General features: G+C 45.0%; 1 protein-coding gene across 2 annotated transcripts in view; it reads left to right on the top strand.

Annotated features, from left to right (window-relative positions):
* The window catches only part of PPME1 (protein phosphatase methylesterase 1), a 40,065-nt gene that overhangs the window by 7,722 nt on the left and 11,321 nt on the right, over positions 1-21,022 (top strand). Inside the window, exons 1-8 of one of the 2 annotated variants that reach the window (XM_058185787.1) lie at positions 600-689; positions 3,104-3,195; positions 8,479-8,536; positions 12,038-12,089; positions 12,906-13,060; positions 13,170-13,260; positions 15,107-15,172; positions 17,783-17,918. In XM_058185787.1, coding sequence (XP_058041770.1) covers positions 650-689; positions 3,104-3,195; positions 8,479-8,536; positions 12,038-12,089; positions 12,906-13,060; positions 13,170-13,260; positions 15,107-15,172; positions 17,783-17,918 — 690 coding nt within the window. In that variant the 5' untranslated portion in view covers positions 600-649. Of the gene's footprint in view, positions 1-599; positions 690-3,102; positions 3,196-8,478; positions 8,537-12,037; positions 12,090-12,905; positions 13,061-13,169; positions 13,261-15,106; positions 15,173-17,782; positions 17,919-21,022 lie in introns of those variants that run through there. The other variant, XM_058185788.1, reaches the window with a different exon arrangement.

Below are 21,022 nucleotides of genomic sequence, written 5' to 3'. Positions count from 1 at the left end.
AGGAATAGCAGGAATAGAAATAGAAATAGAATGGAATAGGAATGGAATAGAATAGGAATAGGAATGGAATAGGAATAGAATAGGAATGGAATGGAATGAGAACAAAATGGAATAGGAATGGAATAGAATAGAAATAGAAAGATAGAAATAGAATAGAACGAAGAATAGAATAGAATGAAGAATTAAAATAGAATAGAATGGAATGGAATGGAATGCAGAATGGAAAGGAATAGGGCAGAGCTGGAAGGGACCTTGGAGGTCATCCAGTCCAACCCCCTGCTCAAGTAGGAGCACCTATACCATCTCGCACAAATGACTGTCCAGTCTCTTCTTAAAAAACCTCCAGTGATGGAGCACCCGCAACTTCTGGTGGCCAGCTGTTCCATTGGTTAATTGTCCTCTCTGTTAGGAAGTTTCTCTTTAGTTCCAGGTTGCTTCTCTCCCTGATTAGTTTCCAACCGTTGTTTCTTGTCTTGCCTTCAGGGGCTTTGGAGAATAATTTGTGTCTCCCCCCCCTTTCTTTTGGGGCAGCCTCTCAAATACTGGAGCACTGCTATCATGTCGCCCCTATTTCTTCTTTTCTTTTTTTTCCAGGCCCGGAAGGAAGCGCGATTATAGTCCGGTTTCTTGGAACCAATATTTTGAATCGATGGAAGATGTGGTGGTTGAGACCGACTCTGGCAAGGATATATCCTTTTCTTGAGGCCTCTGGGTTACTTTTGTTTGTTTGTTTGTTTGTTTACATTTATTAATTTATTTATTTATTTAATAATATTTATTAAATATTTAATATTTAAAGCTAAGGATTCTCCCAGGACACAAGTGTTCTTGCTAGATGGCTTTCGAATTAAAAATGCAAAACAGCTGTAGGCCAGCCATCGCATCCTTTTTGAAATCAAGAAGAAAGACTATTAATAGACTATCTCAGGGGTTGCCACAAAGAAGAGGGAGTCGGGCTGTTCCCCAAAGCACCTGAGGGTAGAACAAGAAGCAATGGGTGGAAACCAATCCAGGAGAGAAGCAACTTAGAACTAAGGAGAAATTTCCTGACAGTTAGAACAATTAATAAGTGGAACGACTTGCCTGCAGAAGTTGTGAATGCTCCAACACTGGAAATTTTTAAGAAAATGTTGGATAACCATCTCACTGAGATGGTGTAGGGTTTCCTGCCTGGGCAGGGGGTTGGACTAGAAGACCTCCAAGGTCCCTTCCAACTCTGTTGTTATATTATTATAATAGAGTCACCTCTATTAATTAATACAGGTTGTCCTCTCATTACAGCAAATCACTTAGCAATTCTTCGTAGTTACGGTTAACCTCCCTAGGGGTACTTCCAGCCCCCTAACCCTCTTGGTTGCTCTTCTCTGCGCTCTTTCCAGAGTCTCAACATCCTTTTTATATCATGGCGACCAAAACTGGATGCAGGACTCTAAGTGTGGCCTTACTAAGGCTTTATAGAGTGGTATTAATACTTCACGTGATCTTGATTCTATCCCTCTGTTAACGCAGAGGGATAGAATCAAGGATCAAGGTTGGAATGGGAAGGGAGGGAAGGGAAGAGAAGAGAATACAGAAGGGGATAGGATAGGATAGGATAGGATAGGATAGAATTGGAATGGAATAGGAATAGAATGGAATAGAATAGAATATAGAAGAGAATAGAATAGGAGTAGGAATAGGAATAGGAATAGAACTAGCAATAGAAATAGAATGGAACAGGAATGGAATGGAATAGAATAGAATATAGAAGAGAAGAGAATAGGAATAGGAGCAGGAATAGAAATAGAATGGAATAGGAATGGAATGGAATAGAATAGGAATAGGAATGGAATAGGAATAGAATAGGAATGGAATGGAATGGAATGAGAATAAAATGGAATAGGAATGGAATGGAATAGGAATAGAATAGGAATAGAAAGATAGAAATAGAATAGAATGAAGAATTAGAATAGAATGGAATAGGAATGGAATGGAATAGAATAGAATAGAATATAGAAGAGAAGAGAATAGGAATAGGAATAGCAGGAATAGAAATAGAAATAGAATGGAATAGGAATGGAATAGAATAGGAATAGGAATGGAATAGGAATAGAATAGGAATGGAATGGAATGAGAACAAAATGGAATAGGAATGGGAGTGGAATAGGAATAGAATAGAAATAGAAAGATAGAAATAGAATAGAACGAAGAATAGAATAGAATGAAGAATTAAAATAGAATAGAATGGAATGGAATGGAATGCAGAATGGAAAGGAATAGGGCAGAGCTGGAAGGGACCTTGGAGGTCATCCAGTCCAACCCCCTGCTCAAGTAGGAGCACCTATACCATCTCGCACAAATGACTGTCCAGTCTCTTCTTAAAAAACCTCCAGTGATGGAGCACCCGCAACTTCTGGTGGCCAGCTGTTCCATTGGTTAATTGTCCTCACTGTTAGGAAGTTTCTCCTTAGTTCCAGGTTGCTTCTCTCCCTGATTAGTTTCCAACCGTTGTTTCTTGTCTTGCCTTCAGGGGCTTTGGAGAATAATTTGTGTCCCCCCCCCTTTCTTTTGGGGCAGCCTCTCAAATACTGGAGCACTGCTATCATGTCGCCCCTATTTCTTCTTTTCTTTAGACTAGCCAGACCCCAAAACCCGCAGCCGTTCTTCATATGGTTTACTTTCCAGGAGACTAGGAGACCTCCAAGGTCCCATCCGTCCATAAGATTCTGTGATTCTGTGCAGTAGTGTTATTTTATTTTATTTTTTATTTTTATTTACATTTATATCCCGCTCTTCTCCAAAGACTCAGGGCAGCTTACAGTGTATAAGGCAATAGTCTCATTCTATTTGTATATTTTTACAAAGTCAACTTATTGCCCCCCCCCCAACAATCTGGGTCCTCATTCTACCTACCTTATAAAGGATGGAAGGCTGAGTCAACCTTGGGCCGGGCTTGAACCTGCAGTAATTGCAGGCTTTGTGTTTTAATAACAGGCTTCTACAGCCTGAGCTACCACGGCCTCTAAGTTTGTGGCCCATACGGGCCGTATATCTTCCCCCCTCCTTTTTCCCTTAACCTCAAGGCTTTCCAAAGAAGGTTGTCCCTTCCTTAACTGTTCATACACTTTTCGAGTGTACAAGAGCGGTTCCGAAGGTCCGGTGTTGCTCCTTCTTCACGGTGGAGGCCATTCTGCTCTCTCCTGGGCCGTCTTCACCGTAAGTCCCCTGTTTCTTTGTGTCTTGATCAGAAATAATAATAATGTTCAACATCGCATTAATTCCATTGACAATAATCCTACGAAACACAAAACTGGGATACCAAATCTCAAGCCAGCATGGCAAGATAAACCACCTACTATACATGGATGACTTAAAAATATATGCGAAAAGCCCCACTGAACTTAAATCAATACTCAACACAGCTCAACTGTTTAGCAGCGACATCAAAATGAACTTTGGACTTGAAAAATGTGCTATATTATCCATGCAGCAAAGAAAAACAGAAAAAATAGAAGGAATAGAACTGGGAATGGAATAGAACTGGGAAATGGAAACATAGTAAAAACATTAGCAAAGGATGATGGCTACAAATACCTAGGCATATTGGAAGCAGATAATCAATTGTGTTGTAAATGTTGTACCTTGATGAAGTTATCTATTCTTTTATGTACACTGAGAGCATATGCACCAAGACAAATTCCTTGTGTGTCCAATCACACTTGGCCAATAAAAATTCTATTCTATTCTATTCTATTCTATAACATCTTGAATGGAAAAGTCAAAAAGTCAACGCAAAAGGCATACATCAGCAAAATATTAAAATCAAACTGAATGCTGGCAACATAATTAAAGACATTAGTACATGGGCAGTTCCAGTGATATGCTACTCAGCTGGAATCGTCAACCGGACTTTGGCTGAACTGGAAAACTTAGGCCGGAAAACGTGCAAACTTTTGAATATGTACCACGCTTTACATCCACAAAGTGACATCGACAGGTTGTACCTGCCAAGAAAAATAGGGGGCAGAGGGCTATTGCAAATCCATCAAACTGTGGAAGAAGAAAAATGAAGTTTGAATGACTATGTGAACCGAAGTACAGAAAAATTGCTGCAGGCTGTGAAAACAGAGAACGTTATAAAAACAACAGAAACAAAGGCTGAATATAACGAAAAACAGCTGGATGACAGATTAAATACATGGAAATCCAAAGCTGTGCATGGACAGCACTTAACAAACATTGAAAGAAAATGTGATGACAACTTTACATGGGCATGGCTTAAGATGGGAACCATCAAGAAAGAAACGGAAGGTTTAATACTCGCTGCTCAAGAACAAGCACTACAAACTAATGCCATGAAAGCAAAGATACAAAAATCCACCCGCAATCCAAACTGCCGACTTTGCAACAACAAAGTCGAAACTGTTTCACATTTAATACGTGAATGCAGCAAAATCGCACAAACTGATTACCAAGCTAGACACAACCGAGTTGCTAAATTAATCCACTGGTCATTATGTAAAAAATATGACTTGCCTGTATCCAAAAAAGTGGAAAAAGTTAGAGAAAATGGTAAGGTGAAGATCCTGTGAGACTTTCGAATACAGACAGTTCATCACTTGGAATACAACACACCAGATATCACAGTTGTAAAAAACCGAAGCATACAATTTATTGACATCGGGGTACCAGGAGATACCAAAGTCGAAGAAAAAGAACTGGGAAAAAATCACGAAATATCACGACCTGGCCATCGAAACTACACGGCTATGAATGAAACATGTCAACAGTGATACCCATTGTCATCGGGGCACTTGATACCATGTCCAAGAATTTTATAAGATAAACCAACAAATTGCAGCTTCCTGCAATAACACCAGCGGAACTGCAAAAAACTGCGCTACTTGGAACATCGTACATCTTAAGAAGGTACTTGGTTGATACTTAGGACGTTGGCAGCAACCCTTATCAACCATCAGCACCAGTCAATGGTATTTGTGATGCCTTTTGGAATAGAATAGAATAGAATAGAATAGAATAGAATAGAATAGAATAGAATAGAATAGAATAGAATAGAATAGAATTTTATTGGCCAAGTGTGATTGGACACACAAGGAATTTGTCTTGGTGCATATGCTCTCAGTGTACATAAAAGAAAAGATACCTTCATCAAGGTACAACATTTACAACACAATTGATGGTCAATATATCAATATAAATCATAAGGATTGCCAGCAACAAGTTATAGTCATACAGTCATAAGTGGAAAGAGATGGGTGATGGGAACTATGAAACGATTAATAGTAGTGCAGATTCAGTAAATAGTCTGACAGTGTTGAGGGAATTATTTGTTTAGCAGAGTGATGGCCTTCGGGAAAAAACTGTTCTTGTGTCTAGTTGTTCTGGTGTGCAGAGCTCTATAGCGTCGTTTTGAGGGCGGGAGTTGAATGTTCAGTTGACTGAGTTTCATGTTTAATGAATAAAAGGATAATAATAATAATTCATATTCTTAATTCAGGTGAATGCTTCTTTTAAAACCACCCCTCTACCTCAGAGTGACTCTGGGCATGTTGCTCTACAGGCAGTCCTCGACTTAACGACCACAGTTGAGCCCAGCGTTTCTTTCGTCAAGCGAGACCTTTGTTAAGTGAGCTTTGCCCCCATTTTAGGACCTGCCACCGTTGTTCAGTGAATCACAGCGGTGATTAAATGAGTAACAAAAGTTGTTAACTGAATCACTGCCGCTTTTTAAGATAAGTGACACGGTCGTTAAGCGAATCTGGCTTCCTCCATTGAAGTTGCCTGTCCAGAAGGTCGCAAAAGGGGATCGCGTGACCCCTCCCCCTCCTCCCGGGGATGCTGCGACTGTCATAAATACGAGTCGGTTGCCAAGCCTCCGAATTTTGATCCTTTGACCGCAGGGGAATGCTGCAACGGTCGTAAGTGTGAAAAATGGCCTTTTTTCAGTGACGGCGTAAGTTCGAACGGTCACTAAATGAACTTTTGTAAATCGGGGACTGCCTTGTGGCATCTCGTTGGCCAGGGACACTTTCATGGGTTTGCAACCCCTCTCCAGCTGTCTTTTTTTTTTTTCTTGCAGGAAAAGTTCCTTTTTGTGTTGTTGGGTTGTTGTTGTTTTTTTCATAAAAAAGTTTTATTTTTACAATCATGTCAAACAACTCATCCAATGTACAGTTATATACAATTAGTCGGGCCTGCCCGGTCACCACCCCCCTTTTTAACACTCTTCCCTCTTCTACCTTCTTTTACTTTCCAGACCTTCCTCTCCTTCTCTTATCTACATCCTCTCCTCCCTCCACCCTCCACTTTCCTTCTCCCTCTTCCCCTCTTCCTTCCTCTTCTCCTCTTTCCTACCTCCTCCTCTCTCCTCTTTTCTCCCTCCCCACCGTTCTAAAATGGTAACTGGGCAGACCCGACCCTACATTAATTATTATTATTTTTTTTTTGTTTACATTTATACCCCGCCCTTCTCCGAAGACTCAGGGCGGTTTACAATGTATAGGGCAATAGTCTCATTCCATTTGTATATTTTTACAAAGTCAACTTATTGCCCCCCCAACAATCTGGGTCCTCATTTTACCTACCTTATAAAGGATGGAAGGCTGAGTCAACCTTGGGCCGGGCTCGAACCTGCAGTAATTGCAGGCTTTGTGTTCTTAATAACAGGCCTTACCAGCCTGAGCTATCCGGCCCATAAATTATATTTATACATCTTCAATAATCCCTGTACATTAAGCAATTTACTCATATGCTATTCGATCTTTTTTTATCTGATGCTTATTTTGAATGTTGTTGGGTTTTTTTGTTGTTGTTTTTTTGGTCACACGCTTCCCAACAAAAACCTATTTTTAAAACAGCCTCTCAGCAGAAATGTCGCTTCATGGTGGCAGTGCCCAAAATAACACATTTATATAAAAAAAGTGTGAAGTGGCAGGGATCTATCATCAGGGTGTCATCGGCGGTGGGCATTCGTGTCCGGATGGGGAGAGAATGGCTAGGGCAGGGGTGGGCAATTAATTTTTATCAGGGGCCGCATGAGAAGCCTGAATTGTGTCAGAGGGCCACCAACTTTCTTTCATTGTAAAATACTTAAATTAAATATTTTGAATAGCTGGTACTGATAATCAGAAGAATAAAGCACTCTGTAAATATGTATATTAGGTTATGTGAAACTGTGGTCTATTGGTTAAATAAAATTTCAAAATAAAAGTTAAAAAAAAAGTTTAATTTATGGTGTTTATGATTGGCCTCACGCGGGCCGGACAGGGACGTACAAAGGGCCGGATGTGGCCCGCGGGCCTTAATTTGCCCAGGTCTGGGCTAGGGGGTCAGTGGGCATATGGAATACAACAATTCATTGAGTGACCGTTGCAGCAGCACTAAAAAAAAGTGACTTACGACTGTTTCCCGTACTTATTGCCGTTTCAGCAACCCCATGGTCACGTGATCGAAATTCAGGCGCTTGGCAACTGAGTCGTATTTACGACGGTCGCAATGTCTTGCGGGGGTGGGTGGGTGTCACGGGATCCCCCTTTTGCGACCTTCCGACAAGCAAAGTCGGTGGGGAAGCCCAATTCACTTAACAGCCGTTTGACTAAGTTAACAACCGCCGGGGTTCGCTTAACCGCTGGGCCAAGAACGATCGTGAAAAAATGGGGCAGGACTCACTCGAACAAGCGTCCACAGAAATTCTGGGGCTCGATTGTGGACGTAAGCCGAGGGCTACCTCTGCCGAGGATTGACTTAGAGCGGTGTTTCTCAACCTTGGCAACTTGAAGATGGTGACCCAGTTCCCCAAACGCGAGAAACCTTCTGAAGTGCACTCAAAAATTCCTTTATTAGGAACGCCGGCAGCCCCGTCAAAAAAGTTTCTCTCTCAATGCAGGCTAACAAGTCCGTCCATCCGGAAGATGAATAGTTATCTGTCCCATCTATTCATCTCTGCCCCCTGCCTTTGATCCCCAGTAGTAGGGCGGGGCTTTGCTAGCAGCGGTGGCTCTTCCGTCCCAAGGACCAGCCTATAGATTTCCACTGCTCTCCTCTCCTCTGCCTTCTGTGCATCTGTGCGTCAGGCACTGGACCCAGCTGTTCCTCCTCTTCCTCATCAGCCACCTCCAGACCTGGGGGCTTTTGACTCTCCACCTGAGGGCTGAGGGACGGCCCAGGCTCCACCTCTGTCTCTCTGCCAGCTCCATTCCCTCTTCCCCCTCGGAGCTCTCAGGCCGCCCTAATGCTGACCTTGATTCCCACGTTTCTCCTCCTCCGATTCGGCTGCTGGAGGGGCCGTCGGCCAACAGGCCACAACAGATGGGTGGACTTCAACTCCCAGTCCTGCGTTTGGTGGCTGGGGAATTCTGGGAGTTGAAGTCCACCCATGTTCAAGCTGCCAAGGTTGAGAAAACCGCGTTGGATGATTCTGGGGGCTTCAACCTCTCTGGCTTTACTATAACTATTTGGGTCATTTGATCTCTTCTGCAGGCCGCCATCGTGAACCGTATCCAGTGCAGGATCGTAGCTTTGGATTTAAGAGGACACGGTAAGCCGTTCCAAGCCCGAGACTGACTCTTTGGGATTTTACAGGAAACCGGTGACATTTTCTCGGCACGAATGCAGGTAGTCCTCGACTTACAACAGTCCACTTAGTGACCGTTCAAAGTTACAACAGCTCTGAAAAAAGTGACTTATGACCGTTTTGTTTTTTTAATTTGCATTTATATCCCGCCCTTCTCCGAAGACTCCAAAGGGCGGCTTACACTGTGTCAAGCAATAGTCTTCATCCATTTGTATATTATATACAAAGTCAACTTTTGACTTTGCCCCCAACAATCTGGGTCCTCATTTTACCTACCTTATAAAGGATGGAAGGCTGAGTCAACCTTGGGCCTGGTGGGACTTGAACCTGCAGTAATTGCAAGCAGCTGCTGTTAATAACAGACTGTCTTACCAGTCTGAGCCACCAGAGGCCCCGTTGTAGTTCTTCCATTGTCACGTGATCAATATTCAGATGCTTGGGTAACCGACTCATATTTATGACGGTCGCAGTGTCCCGGGGTCACGCAATCCCCTTTTTGTGACCACCTGCGCTCAAAATCAACGGTGAGCCCGGATTCACTTAATAACCACGTAGTTGAGTTGCCAACTGCAGTGATTCACTTAACAGCTGTGGCAGAAAACGTCGTAAAATGAGGCAAAATTCTTCACTTGTTTCACTTAGCAACAAATGTTGGGCTGGATTGTGATCGAAAGTCGAAGCTGTCAAGAAGAGGCTGGACTGCCATCTGTCCGAAATGATGTAGAGTCTCCTGCTTGGGAAGGGGGTTGGACTAGATGACCTACAAAGTCTCTTCCAAGACCTTGTAGGTCTTGGTTAATTTTTGTTAATATCTGTATGGGAACTGGTGGAGTCTTATCTTATCCAGATCTAATCCTGATTAGCTTTTGACCAGCTGGATGATGCCATTGGAGTGGCCATGCAGGTAGATTTTTGATCAAGAATTGATTGATTATTTAAGAAACACAAATATTAATATAATATTGTAATAGAATAGAATAGAATAGAATAGAATAGAATAGAATAGAATAGAATAGAATAGAATAGAATAGAATAGAATAGAATAGAATAGAATAGAATTTTATTGGCCAAGTGTGATTGGACACACAAGGAATTTGTCTTGGTGCAGATGCTCTCAGTGTACATAAAAGAAAAGATACGTTCATCAAGGTACAACATTTACAACACAATTGATGGTCAATATATCAATATAAATCATAAAGATTGCCAGCAACAAGTTATAGTCATACAGTCATAAGTGGAAAGAGATTGGTGATGGGAAGGATGAGAAGATTAATAGTAGTGCAGATTCAGTAAATAGTCTGACAGTGTTGAGGGAATTATTTGTTTAGCAGAGTGATGGCCTTCGGGAAAAAACTGTTCTTGTGTCTAGTTGTTCTGGTGTGCAGTGCTCTATAGCCTCGTTTTGAGGGTAGGAGTTGAAACAGTTTATGTCCTGGATGCGAGGGATCTGCAAATATTTTCACGGCCCTCTTCTTGATTCGTGCAGTATACAGGTCCTCAATGGAAGGCAGGTTGGTAGCCATTATTTTTTCTGCAGTTCTAATTATCCTCTGAAGTCTGTGTTTTTCTTGTCGGGTTGCAGAACCGAACCAGACAGTTATAGAGGTGCAAATGACAGACTCAATAATTCCTCTGTAGAATTGGATCAGCAGCTCCTTGGGCAGTTTGAGCTTCCTGAGTTGGTGCAGAAAGAACATTCTTTGTTGTCCTTTTTTAATGACGTTTTTGATGTTAGCTGTCCATTCGAGATCTTGCATAATACACAGCGCAAATACCAACGCAACACAGGTGGTCCTCGACTTGTGGCCACAATTGAGCCTCAAATTTCTGTTGGTAAGTGAGACATTCATTGAACTGAGTGAATCACCGCAGTGGTTAAGTTTGTCAGACGGTCATTAAGTGAATCTGGCTTCCCCATTGACTTTGCTTGTCAGAAGGTCGCAAATGGGGACAGTGCAACCGTCGTAAGTACACGCCTGTTTCCAAGCGTTTGTAATGCTGCAATGGTTGTAAGTGTGAAAAACACGCAAGTTACTTTTTTCAGTAGCCGTGGGTAGCTTTGAAGGTGGATTAAATGAATGGCGGTAAGTTGAAGACACACGGCAGCTTTTAAAGGAAGATTCGAACTCGTCAGCTCACATCATTTGCAACCCTCTCTTTAAAGCAACTCAGCAATCTGGCTTGGAAATGTTTCGGTTTTTGCCATTCATCGCATAACGTTTTGCTGGTCGCACACAATTCATTATACAAGCCGATGCTGAAACTGCAAAAAAACAACAACAACAACAACCCAGGGATAACGCTGAAAGCCGGTCATAGGGGTGGATCAATTAGATCAGGGGTGAGAAACTATGGCCCCAAACGGAGCTTCAGGAAAAAAGCCCCAAGCGGAGCTTAGAAAAAAAAGCCCCAAATGGAGCTTAGAAAAGAAGCCATCTATTTATCTGTGCAGGACTAGATTAGTTTTTAGATTTTAAATTTAACTGGTTTTAACGGGTTTTTATTATGTACTTTGATATTTTAACTAATTGGCTATTTACCGTATATACTCGAGTATAAGCCGAGTTTTTCAGCACGTTTTTTGTGCTGAAAAACGTCCTAAACTTATACTCAGTATACTGACTTTCTCTCAGTTTTTTTTCTTCTTTTTTCACATTATGCCGGATGGTGCAAACTTGGCGGGCTTTTGCATTAGCGGAAGCCCTGCGGTGCAGTGAGAGGCGGGCGAGGGCCGCCAGCCTTCTCGGCTGAGGGAGGGAGGCTTTCCTGACGAGCTGCCTCATTTCCTCCCTGGCTTATACTGAGTCCCAGTTTACCCCAGTTTTTGGGGTAAAATTAGACCTGGTCTACTGGATCGCTTATATTCGAGTATATACGGTAGAATAAGTTTTTTAATTGTATGTTTTATTGTGTATTTATATGTATTTTTATCTGCCTGTAAACCGCCCTGAGTCTCTAGGGAGATAGGGCGGTATAAAAATATGAAAAATAAAAATAAATATAAATAAATAAAGCCCCCAAAGGCTTTTTTCCTGATTTTTTTTTCTAAAACAGAGTTTCAGAGGCTGAAAAAAAAGTAAGGCACAGAGCTCACAACCAAGGAACCTGTTGCTAAAATTCACCTCTGGGAACAGCTGATGGGGGGGGGTATTCCGGGAGGCCGATCCACCTACCAATCAGCTTTTTTCTTATTCTCCTCCCCAAAAACTAAGGTTGCATCTTATACTCCGGAAAACATGGTAATTCCCTTATTCTAATTGCACGGGCCCGAGGGCTCTCAGAGCCTGCTTTCTTTTCGCCTTGCTATCACCTCTATTCAATAAAAGGTTCCTTTTGAATATTTCGAGAGTCTTTACTTTCTTGAAAAAGTGGGGGGAGAGGCCGGGCCTTATATAGAGAGAGGGGAAAACGTTCTTAATTCAGGTGAATGCTTGTTTTTAATCTGATCTGGTTTCTTTGCAGGGGAGACGAAAGTGCGGAGTCCCGAAGACCTCTCTGCGGAGACCATGTCCAAGTATGTGGCTCGCTAATTTGAGGGGGGAAGGGGAAGGAGGTCTTTTACAGCAGGGGTCTCCAACCTTGGCAACTTTAACTCCCAGAATGCCCCAGCCAGCAAAGCTGTTTAATTCTGTTAAAAAGGCAGCAAGTGGCCAACTCTGCAAAGAAGCTGAAGAAACAGGGGACCACCTAGGTAGCTGTTGCAAGATCGCACAGACTGACGCCAAACAACGGCGTCACAAAGCAGCAACAATGGTGCATTGGAAGAGGTGCAAGAAATATCCCTTGCAAGCAAGAACTGGAGGGGACGGGACCGTAAAACAGAGAGAGAAATTTATTTATTTATTTATTTATTTATTAGATTTCTGTACCGCCCTTCTCCCGAAGGACTCAGGGCGGTGTACAGCCAAAATAAAACAAACAATACAATATACAATTAAAACAATTAAAAAACTTATTACACAGTTGGCCTAAGACTTTAAAAAACGCTTAAAATTCTAAAAACCCATTAAAATTCATAATATAAATTTAAAAACCAATAAAATTTAAGCCAGCCCCGCGCGAATAAATAAATGTGTTTTCAGTTCGCGGCGGAATGTCCGAAGGTCAGATATAGAAATAGAAACTGAAGAAGCTGAATTGCTCTGGGACCCCTGTTTGAAAGTTTTTAATCTGGGGTTCGGTTGTCAAGTTTGGATACTCCTGTGCTAGGGGACCAGTGGGGCCCCTTGGCCGGTTGCTTGACCACTGGGGGGGACGGACGAGCAAAATGGGTCTGGGGTCCCATCCAGCAGGATACGGCTTATGTTCCCCTGTTTTTATGTTATTCTAGAGATGTTGGCAACGTGGTTGAAGTCATGTATGGCGACCTCTGCCCTCCCATTATGTTGATCGGACACAGCATGGGAGGGGCCATTGCTGTTCACACAGCAGTGTCCAACCTGGTACCGAGCTTGTTGGGCCTCTGTATGATCGACGTCGTGGAAGGTAAGCCCACCAGAATGTTCTCCTCTCCCGTCAGCCTTTCCTAGCCTTGCATTAGCCACGATGCATGTCAGTTTGTTCAACACCGGGTGTCCCTCTGTCCTTGGTGCAGGGACGGCTATGGATGCCCTCAACAGCATGCAAAACTTCCTTCGGAGTCGCCCGAAGACGTTCAAATCTCTGGAAAATGCCATCGAATGGAGGTAACGTTAGAACCATGTCGGTCTGTTTGTGCATCCCACCCCAGTAAGCCAACTTGGTGCTCTGTCCGTGGATCTAGCCACTCGGAGTTGCTGCAAACCGTGAGCTGGGCGGCAAAAATAGAATTAGCAATGGATTACAATTAACCAGTGGACTGGATTGCCTCCAGAACTTGTGAATGCTCCATCACTGAATTCAAGAAGAGATTGGATCAGCCGTTTGTCCAATACGGTAAAGGGCAGTGATGGCTAAATTTTTTGCCGTCGTGTGCCAAAAGTAGGGAAAACGAGGGGGGAGGCGGGCATGTGTGCTCACACCCATAATTCTGTGTGCCCTGCCCCTCATGTATGTGCGCTTGACACCCGCCCCTGCGCTCCCCCCACTTTTGGCATGTGATGACATGGTGGGCCCGGTAGCCCTATTTTTTGCTCTCCCCAGACTCCAGAGCTTCTCTAGGAGCCTGGGGAGGGCAAAAACTGCCCTCCTCAGCCCCTGAGAGGCCCTCCGGAAATCTCACCGGAAGTTGGCAAACGGGTTATTTCTGGCCTCCGGAAGGCCTCTGAGGGGGTGGGGAAGGCTGTTTTCACCCTCCCCAGGCTCCTAGAGAGGCTCTGGAGCCTGAGGAGAGCAAAAAATAGGGCTTCCCCACCCCCCAGGCTCTCTGGAGGCAGGAAACAGCCTGTTTCCCTACTTCCGAGTGGCCCAGAAGGCCCGAAAATCAGCTGGCCAGCGTGCGCATAGGTTCGCCATCATGGATATAGGGTCTCCTGCTTGAGCAGGGGGTTGGACTAGAAGACCTCCAAAGTCCCTTCCAGCTCTGTGATTCTGTTGATTCTGTTAAAAAGGCAGCAAGTGCCAACTCCGCAAAAAAGCTGAAGAAACAGTGGACCACCTGGGTAGCTGCTGCAAGATCGCACAGACTGAAGCCGAACAACGGCATCACAAAGTAGCAGCAATGGTGCATTGGAAGAGGTGCAAGAAATATCCCTTGCCTGCAAGCAAGAACTAGGGTGGGGGACCGTAAAACAGAAAGAAATAGAAAATGAAGAAACTACATTGCTCTGGGACTTTAGAATTTTAACAGATTCTACTCTGGAAAAAGTGCAGAGAAGAGCAACCAAGATGATGAGGGGACTGGAGGCTAAAATATACGATGAATGGTTGCAGGAACTCGGTAGAGTAGTGGAGAGAAGGACCAGGGGAGACAGGATAGCAGCCTTCCAGTATTTGAGGGGCTGCCACAGAGAGGAGGAAGGAGGTCAAGCTAGTTTCCAAAAGCCAGACAAGGAATCATGGATGGAAACTGACCAAGGAGAGATTCAAGCTGGAAATAAGGAGAAATTTCCTGACAGTGAGAACCATCAACTGATGGAACTGAAGTTGCCTTCAGAAGTTGTGGGAGCTTCATCCCTGGAGGCTTTCAAAAAGAGACCGGACTGTCATCTGTCAGAAATGGTGTAGGGTCTCCTACTTGGGGGGAAAGGGGTTGGACTAGATGACCTACAAGGTCCCTTCCAGCTCTGTTATCTCTGACTCTGCTGCTACATCTGCCGGTAGCTGACGGGCCACAACACTTCCATCAAACACCAACGTCTTCCTCGGTCCTACGTGTAGAAAAAAAATACCAATCAAGTCTGAACATCGCCGACGGTGCGACGAATCAAAATAAACTATATATAAAAAAATAAAACTAGAGCAGGGAGTTCCATATCGGTTACTTTGCCTTTCTCTGAGAGGGGACAGGTGGGACTTAATGCAAAATAAATCATTTTTGTTGTTAAGAAAAAGAGGAAAATTAAAACAGATTCCGTGTGGGTGAGGACTTCTTGCGGGTTTTTTTTTTCCTAGTGTGAAGAGCGGACAGATCCGAAATCTCGACTCCGCGAGAGTGTCCATGATCGGCCAAGTCAAACAGTATGTCGACTTTTTAAAACTCCCTTCCCTGCTTTCTTACGTACGTGAAAATCCTTGCATCTGGGTTCTTTTGTGAAACCCCTTCCTTGCAGAGCAGTGCTTTTCAAACTTTAAATATTTTAATATGTCTAAACTTCAACTGGCTAGGGGGTGTGGAGCTGTTGATGGAGCTCATGGTTTGCAGACGTTTCATTACCCAGCTGGGTACCATCATCATCAATGGAAGGGATGGTGGGATATGCTCTGTATATAGAACTAGCTGGACACCCGTGCTTCGCTACGAAACTATGTGCTCGGGCTTGATAAATTGACACTTGCAGCCTGAAACAATGTAGGATGTAGCATCAGAGTGTGTTAATATAATGCAACTGGCAGTTGGAACAGAGGGGGAAGGGGAGTAGAATATCCCACAGCATCCATCGGTATTCATCTGGCTAGCATCCTGTCAGTGTGTGAGAGAGTTGAGGGGTGTTTGGAAACTCAAACAGTATTTGCTGTGTGAGCAAGAAGGAGACAGGAAGGAGGCTGGGCGTGGCTTAGCTCAACTGTTCGGTAGTAAAGCTGCTTGCGGCTGTGAAAGTAAAACTGAAAGTGAAACTCCTCTCCTCTGCTTGTGTTTTGCATTTGGAACAGATTTCTTTTCAGGTGGAGAGGGGGAGTACAACTCCTTAGCATCAGAGCATGTTAAGAATAATATAGGAAATACTAATACTCTGATGGTCATTTTGAAAAATCCTTTCTTAGCGAGCACCTAGAAGCCAAGAGGAACATACGTGGCAAATTTCAAGTTTGTAGGCTTTACGGTTCTGGAGATTTCGTGATTACGGCATGAGTGGTTTTCGCTTTTATATATATACATGGATTGCCCTGCCAGTGTTGGGTAGTTTCCTCCTGGGTAGTTCCTTGCTTAGAGTATTGTTTTCCGCTTGATTGTTTGTCTGGTGTTAATCCCGGTTTATCTGGCTGCTGACTGCTGGAGAGGAAGTGTTGTGAGCTTCTTGTTTCCTTCTTGGCTTTTTTATTGACTAGTTTGAATGGTGTGTACAGGTAGTCCTCGATTTACGACCACAATTGACCCCCCCCCCCCATTTATGTTGCTGAGCGAGACATTTGTTGAGTGAATTTTGCCCCCTTTCTTGCCACACTTGTTAAGTGAATCACTGCTGTGGTTAAGTTAGCAACACAGTTGTTAAGTGAATCCAGTTTCCCCCATTGACTTTGCTTGTCATAAGGTCGCCAAAGTTTATCATGTGACCCCCCACCCCCTCCGGACACTGCAACCATCATAAACATGAGTCATGTGATGGGGTGTGTGTGACAAAATGGTCATAAGTGTGAAAAATGCTCATAACTCACTTCAGTGCCCTTGTAACTTTGAACAGTCACTATATAATAATAATAATAATAATAATAATAGAATTTTGTATTGGCCAAGTGTGATTGGACACACAAGGAATTTGTCTTGGTGCATATGCTCTCAGTGTACATAAAAGAAAAGATACCTTCATCAAGGTACAACATTTACAACACAATTGATGGTCAATATATCAATATAAATCATAAGGATTGCCAGCAACAAGTTATAGTCATACAGTCATAAGTGGAAAGAGATGGGTGATGGGAACTATGAGAAGATTAATAATAGTGCAGATTTAGTAAATAGTTTGACAGTGTTGAGGGAATTATTTGTTTAGCAGAGTGATGGCCTTCGGGGAAAAACTGTTCTTGTGCCTAGTTGTTCTGGTGTGCAGTGCTCTATAGCGTCGTTTTGAGGATAGGAGTTGAAACAGTTTATGTCCAGGATGCGAGGAGTCTGTAAATATTTTCACGGCCCTCTTCTTGATTCGTGCAGTATACAGGTCCTCAATGGAAGGCAAGTTGGTAGCCATTATTTTTTCTGCAGTTCTAATCTAAACTGTTGTAAGTCAAGGACTACTTGTAAATGTGGTTTATCTCTGTGTGGTAGCTAATTTATCTGAGGGGACAGGCTGCATTACAGATAGTCCTCGACTTAGAAGAGTTCATTTAGTGAACTCTTCAAATAGTTCCTATTTGACCATTCAAATAGTTCATTTAGTGACTGTCCAAAGTTACAGCAGAACTGGAAAAAGGTGACTTATGGCCATTTTTCACCATCATAGCCTTCCCTGTGGTCACGGGATCAAAATTTGGCCACTTGGCAACTGATTCATATTTACGACCGTCGCAGTGTCGTGTGATCCACCTTTTGTGACCTTCTGACAAGCCAAGTCGATGAGGGAAGCAGGATTCACTTAAAAACTGCAGTGGTTCGCTGAACAGCTGAGGCAAGGAAGGCCATAAAGTGGGGCAAAACTTACTTAACAAATGTCCTCACTTAACCACAGAAATGTTGGGCTCAACTGCTGTCGTAAATCAAGGACGTAAGCCTGGAAACACGGAGAAAGGGGCATGGCCATGAACGAACCGTCCTGGACATAAGTTGACCTGGAGAATTTCTTCGGTGGGCAATTCCGAGATCCTGTCCACGTTTTTTTCATTAGCGATAAAGATCTTTTTCCCGGAATTTTCTGGCCAATCTGGAAGCTCTTCGTTTTAATCTCATTTTCTTTTACAAACTTTGCAAACCAGGTGCGAAGAAGCCACGAGCCCCGGCGGCCCCCGAGCCATCGTGGAAGGGATTATAGAAGAGGAAGAGGAAGAAGAGGAAGAGGACGGCGAAAACGGGCAATCTCTCAACAAGAAGAAGAAAGATGACGATGTGGAGGTGAGAAACTTTTTTAACGCCGTTTTCTCTTCCCTTACAATCTGGTCTTTGGCATCTGAAGCCTGCGCAAAATTTTCTGGAGCTGAGATGCTCCAATGTTAGAAGCAGTGGTGGGATTCGGCCGGTTCGGGCGAACCGGTAGTTAAATTGCTGGCTGTTATCTGCCCCGCCTCTTCCCGTTTTCACTCCTAGGAGGCTGCAGGGAGGTCTACTAGGCCCAAAACAGTACGCAAGGAGGGGGCATGCGTCCCCCTCCCCCGTTTTTGCTCCTAGGGGGGTGCAGGAGGCCAAGTGTTGCCTGTCACACACCCATGGCCATGCCCACCATGGCCACGCCCACCCAGTCGGTCATTAGGGCAGAGAACTGGTTGTTAAATTATTTGAATCCCACCACCGGTTAGAAGGCGTCTGTTGTGGCTCCAGCCCCCTCCCCCCCCCGGGCCTGGCCCCCTGCCAGAGAGTGACTCAGAGAGTGAGGGGGAAGGGCCGTCAAGGCTCCCTTCTGCAGGGCCGGCCTCTCTGGCTCAGCTCCAGGAGACGGAGGCAGGCCAGGTGGAAGAAATAACGAGGCCTCTGTCTCCTGTATCTCCCCCCGCCCAGGCAATGCTCCCAGACCCAGCTGAGGACAATCAGTCCTGGTTGGACCCTAGGTTTCGTAGACAGGAGAGGCGGGAACAGCAGAAGCAGGGGTGGGGCAGGCCTAGGAAGTGCTAAGTCACGGAGCCACACCCCACAGGGTATAAAAGCAGCAGGGGCTGCTATACTACTCCGTGGCGAACAAATCAACTGCTTAGAGAGAACTTGAGCTGAAGTACTGTTTGTTCCTGGTTTCCTGGTTGACTCGCTGGCATCAAGAAAAGATAACAGAGAAACTTGGCAGGGGCTCACTAGTTTGCTGCCAGAGCAATTGAATTGCCGGCTAATTAAGTCATCGCTCATGCCTCCCGGACTGAGGTGTCGGGGACAGAACAGCATCATTCTGGATATATGGGTAGTCCTTCGCATACAACCGTTCATTTAGTGACCGCTCAAAGCGGCAAGCACTCTGAAAAAAGCGACTTACGACCGTTTTTCACACGACTGTTGCAGTATCCCCAGGGTCACGTCATCAAAATGGGATGAGTTTGACCCTGTGGCTCCCGAGGACATGGACAGGTTGTTGGGTAGGTTGAATGCCACCATGTGTTTACTGGACCCGTGCCCCTCGTGGCTGGTGCTGGCCACTCAGGAGGTGACACGAGGCTGGCTCCAGGCGATTACAACCGCTTCTTTGGTGGAGGGAGTCTTCCCGGCCGCCTTGAAGGAGGCGGTGGTGAGGCCCCTCCTTAAGAAGCCTTCCCTGGACCCGGCTGTTTTAGGTAATTATCGTCCGGTCTCCAACCTTTGCTTCGCGGCGAAGGTTGTAGAGAGTATGGTGGCATATCAGTTTCCCTTGCACCTGGATGAAACTGTCTATCTAGACCCGTTCCAGTCCGGTTTCCGGCCCGGGTACAGCACGGAGACGGCTTTGGTCGCGTTGGTGGATGATCTCTGGAGGGCCAGGGATAGGGGTTGTTCCTCTGCCCTGGTCCTATTAGACCTCTCAGCGGCTTTCGATACCATCGACCATGGTATCCTGCTGCGCCGGTTGGAGGGATTGGGAGTGGGAGGCACCGTTTATCGGTGGTTCTCCTCCTATCTCTCTGACCGGTCGCAGTCGGTGTTGACAGGGGGGCAGAGGTCGGCCCCGAGGCGCCTCACTTGTGGGTGCCGCAGGGTCGATCCTCTCGCCTTCTGTTTAACATCTACATGAAGCCGCTGGGTGAGATCATCAGTGGTTTCGGTGTGAAGTACCAGCTGTATGCGGATGACACCTAGCTGTACTTTTCACACCGGACCACCCCAACGGTTATCAAGTGCTGTCCCGGTGTCTGGAGGCCGACGGGTCTGGATGGGGAGAAACAGGCTCAAGCTCAATCCCTCCAAGACAGAGTGGCTGTGGATGCCGGCATCCCGGTACAGTCAGCTAAATCCGCGGCTGACCATCGGTGGCGAGTCATTGGCCCCGATGGAGAGGGTCTGCAACTTAGGCGTCCTCCTGGATGAACGGCTGTCTCTAGAAGATCATTTGACGGCCGTCTCCAGGAGAGCGTTCTACCAGGTTCGCCTGGTACGCCAGTTGCGCCCCTTTCTGGACCGGGATGCCCTATCCACGGTTACTCACGCACTCGTGACGTCTCGCCTGGATTACTGCAATGCTCTCTACATGGGGCTCCCCTTGAAGGGCATCTGGAGGCTACAGTTAGTTCAGAATGCAGCTGCGCGGGTGATAGATGGAGCCCCCCGTGGCTCCCGCATAACACCCATCCTGCGCAGACTGCACTGGCTACCTGTGGTCTTCCGGGTGCGCTTCAAGGTTTTGGTGACCACCTTTAAAGCGCTCCATGGCATAGGGCCGGGTTACTTACGGGACCGTCTACTGCTACCGAATACCTCTCACCGGCCCGTGCGCTCTCACAGAGAGGGACTCCTCAGGGTGCCGTCAGCTAGGCAGTGTCGTCTGGCGACGCCCAGGGGAAGGGCCTTCTCTGTGGGGGCTCCCACCCTCTGGAACGATCTACCCCCCGGACTTCGTCAGTTTGCGGACCTTCGGACCTTCCGCCGCGGGCTTAAAACACACTTATTTAATTGCGCAGGACTGAGCTAGATTTTAAATTTATGGGTTTTAAATTGGGCTTTATTTCTATATTTTTAATTTTTGGGGCTTTTAGAATAAGTTTTTTAATTGTTTTTATATTGTATTTATGTGTTTATGTGTTTTTTAAGTGCCTGTAAACCGCCCTGAGTCCTTCGGGAGATAGGGCGGTATATAAATATGATTAAATAAATAAATAAATAAATAAATAAAATTCAGACACTCGGCAACTGGCATGTACTTATGACTGTTGCAGTGTCTCGGGGCCCCACGATCCTCTTGGCAACTTTCTGGCAAGCCTTGGAGCCCAATATTTCTGTTGCTAAGTGAGGCCTTTGTTAAGTGAGTCTCTCCAGTTTTACGACCATTCTTGCCACGGTTGTTAAATCAATCGGACGTCAAGTGAGTGAGTGAATCTGACTTTGCTTGT

The sequence above is a fragment of the Ahaetulla prasina genome, chromosome 5 (genome assembly GCF_028640845.1).
Source record: "Ahaetulla prasina isolate Xishuangbanna chromosome 5, ASM2864084v1, whole genome shotgun sequence".
NCBI lineage: Eukaryota > Metazoa > Chordata > Lepidosauria > Squamata > Colubridae > Ahaetulla > Ahaetulla prasina.
This window is presented reverse-complemented; position numbering and strand designations above follow the sequence as displayed.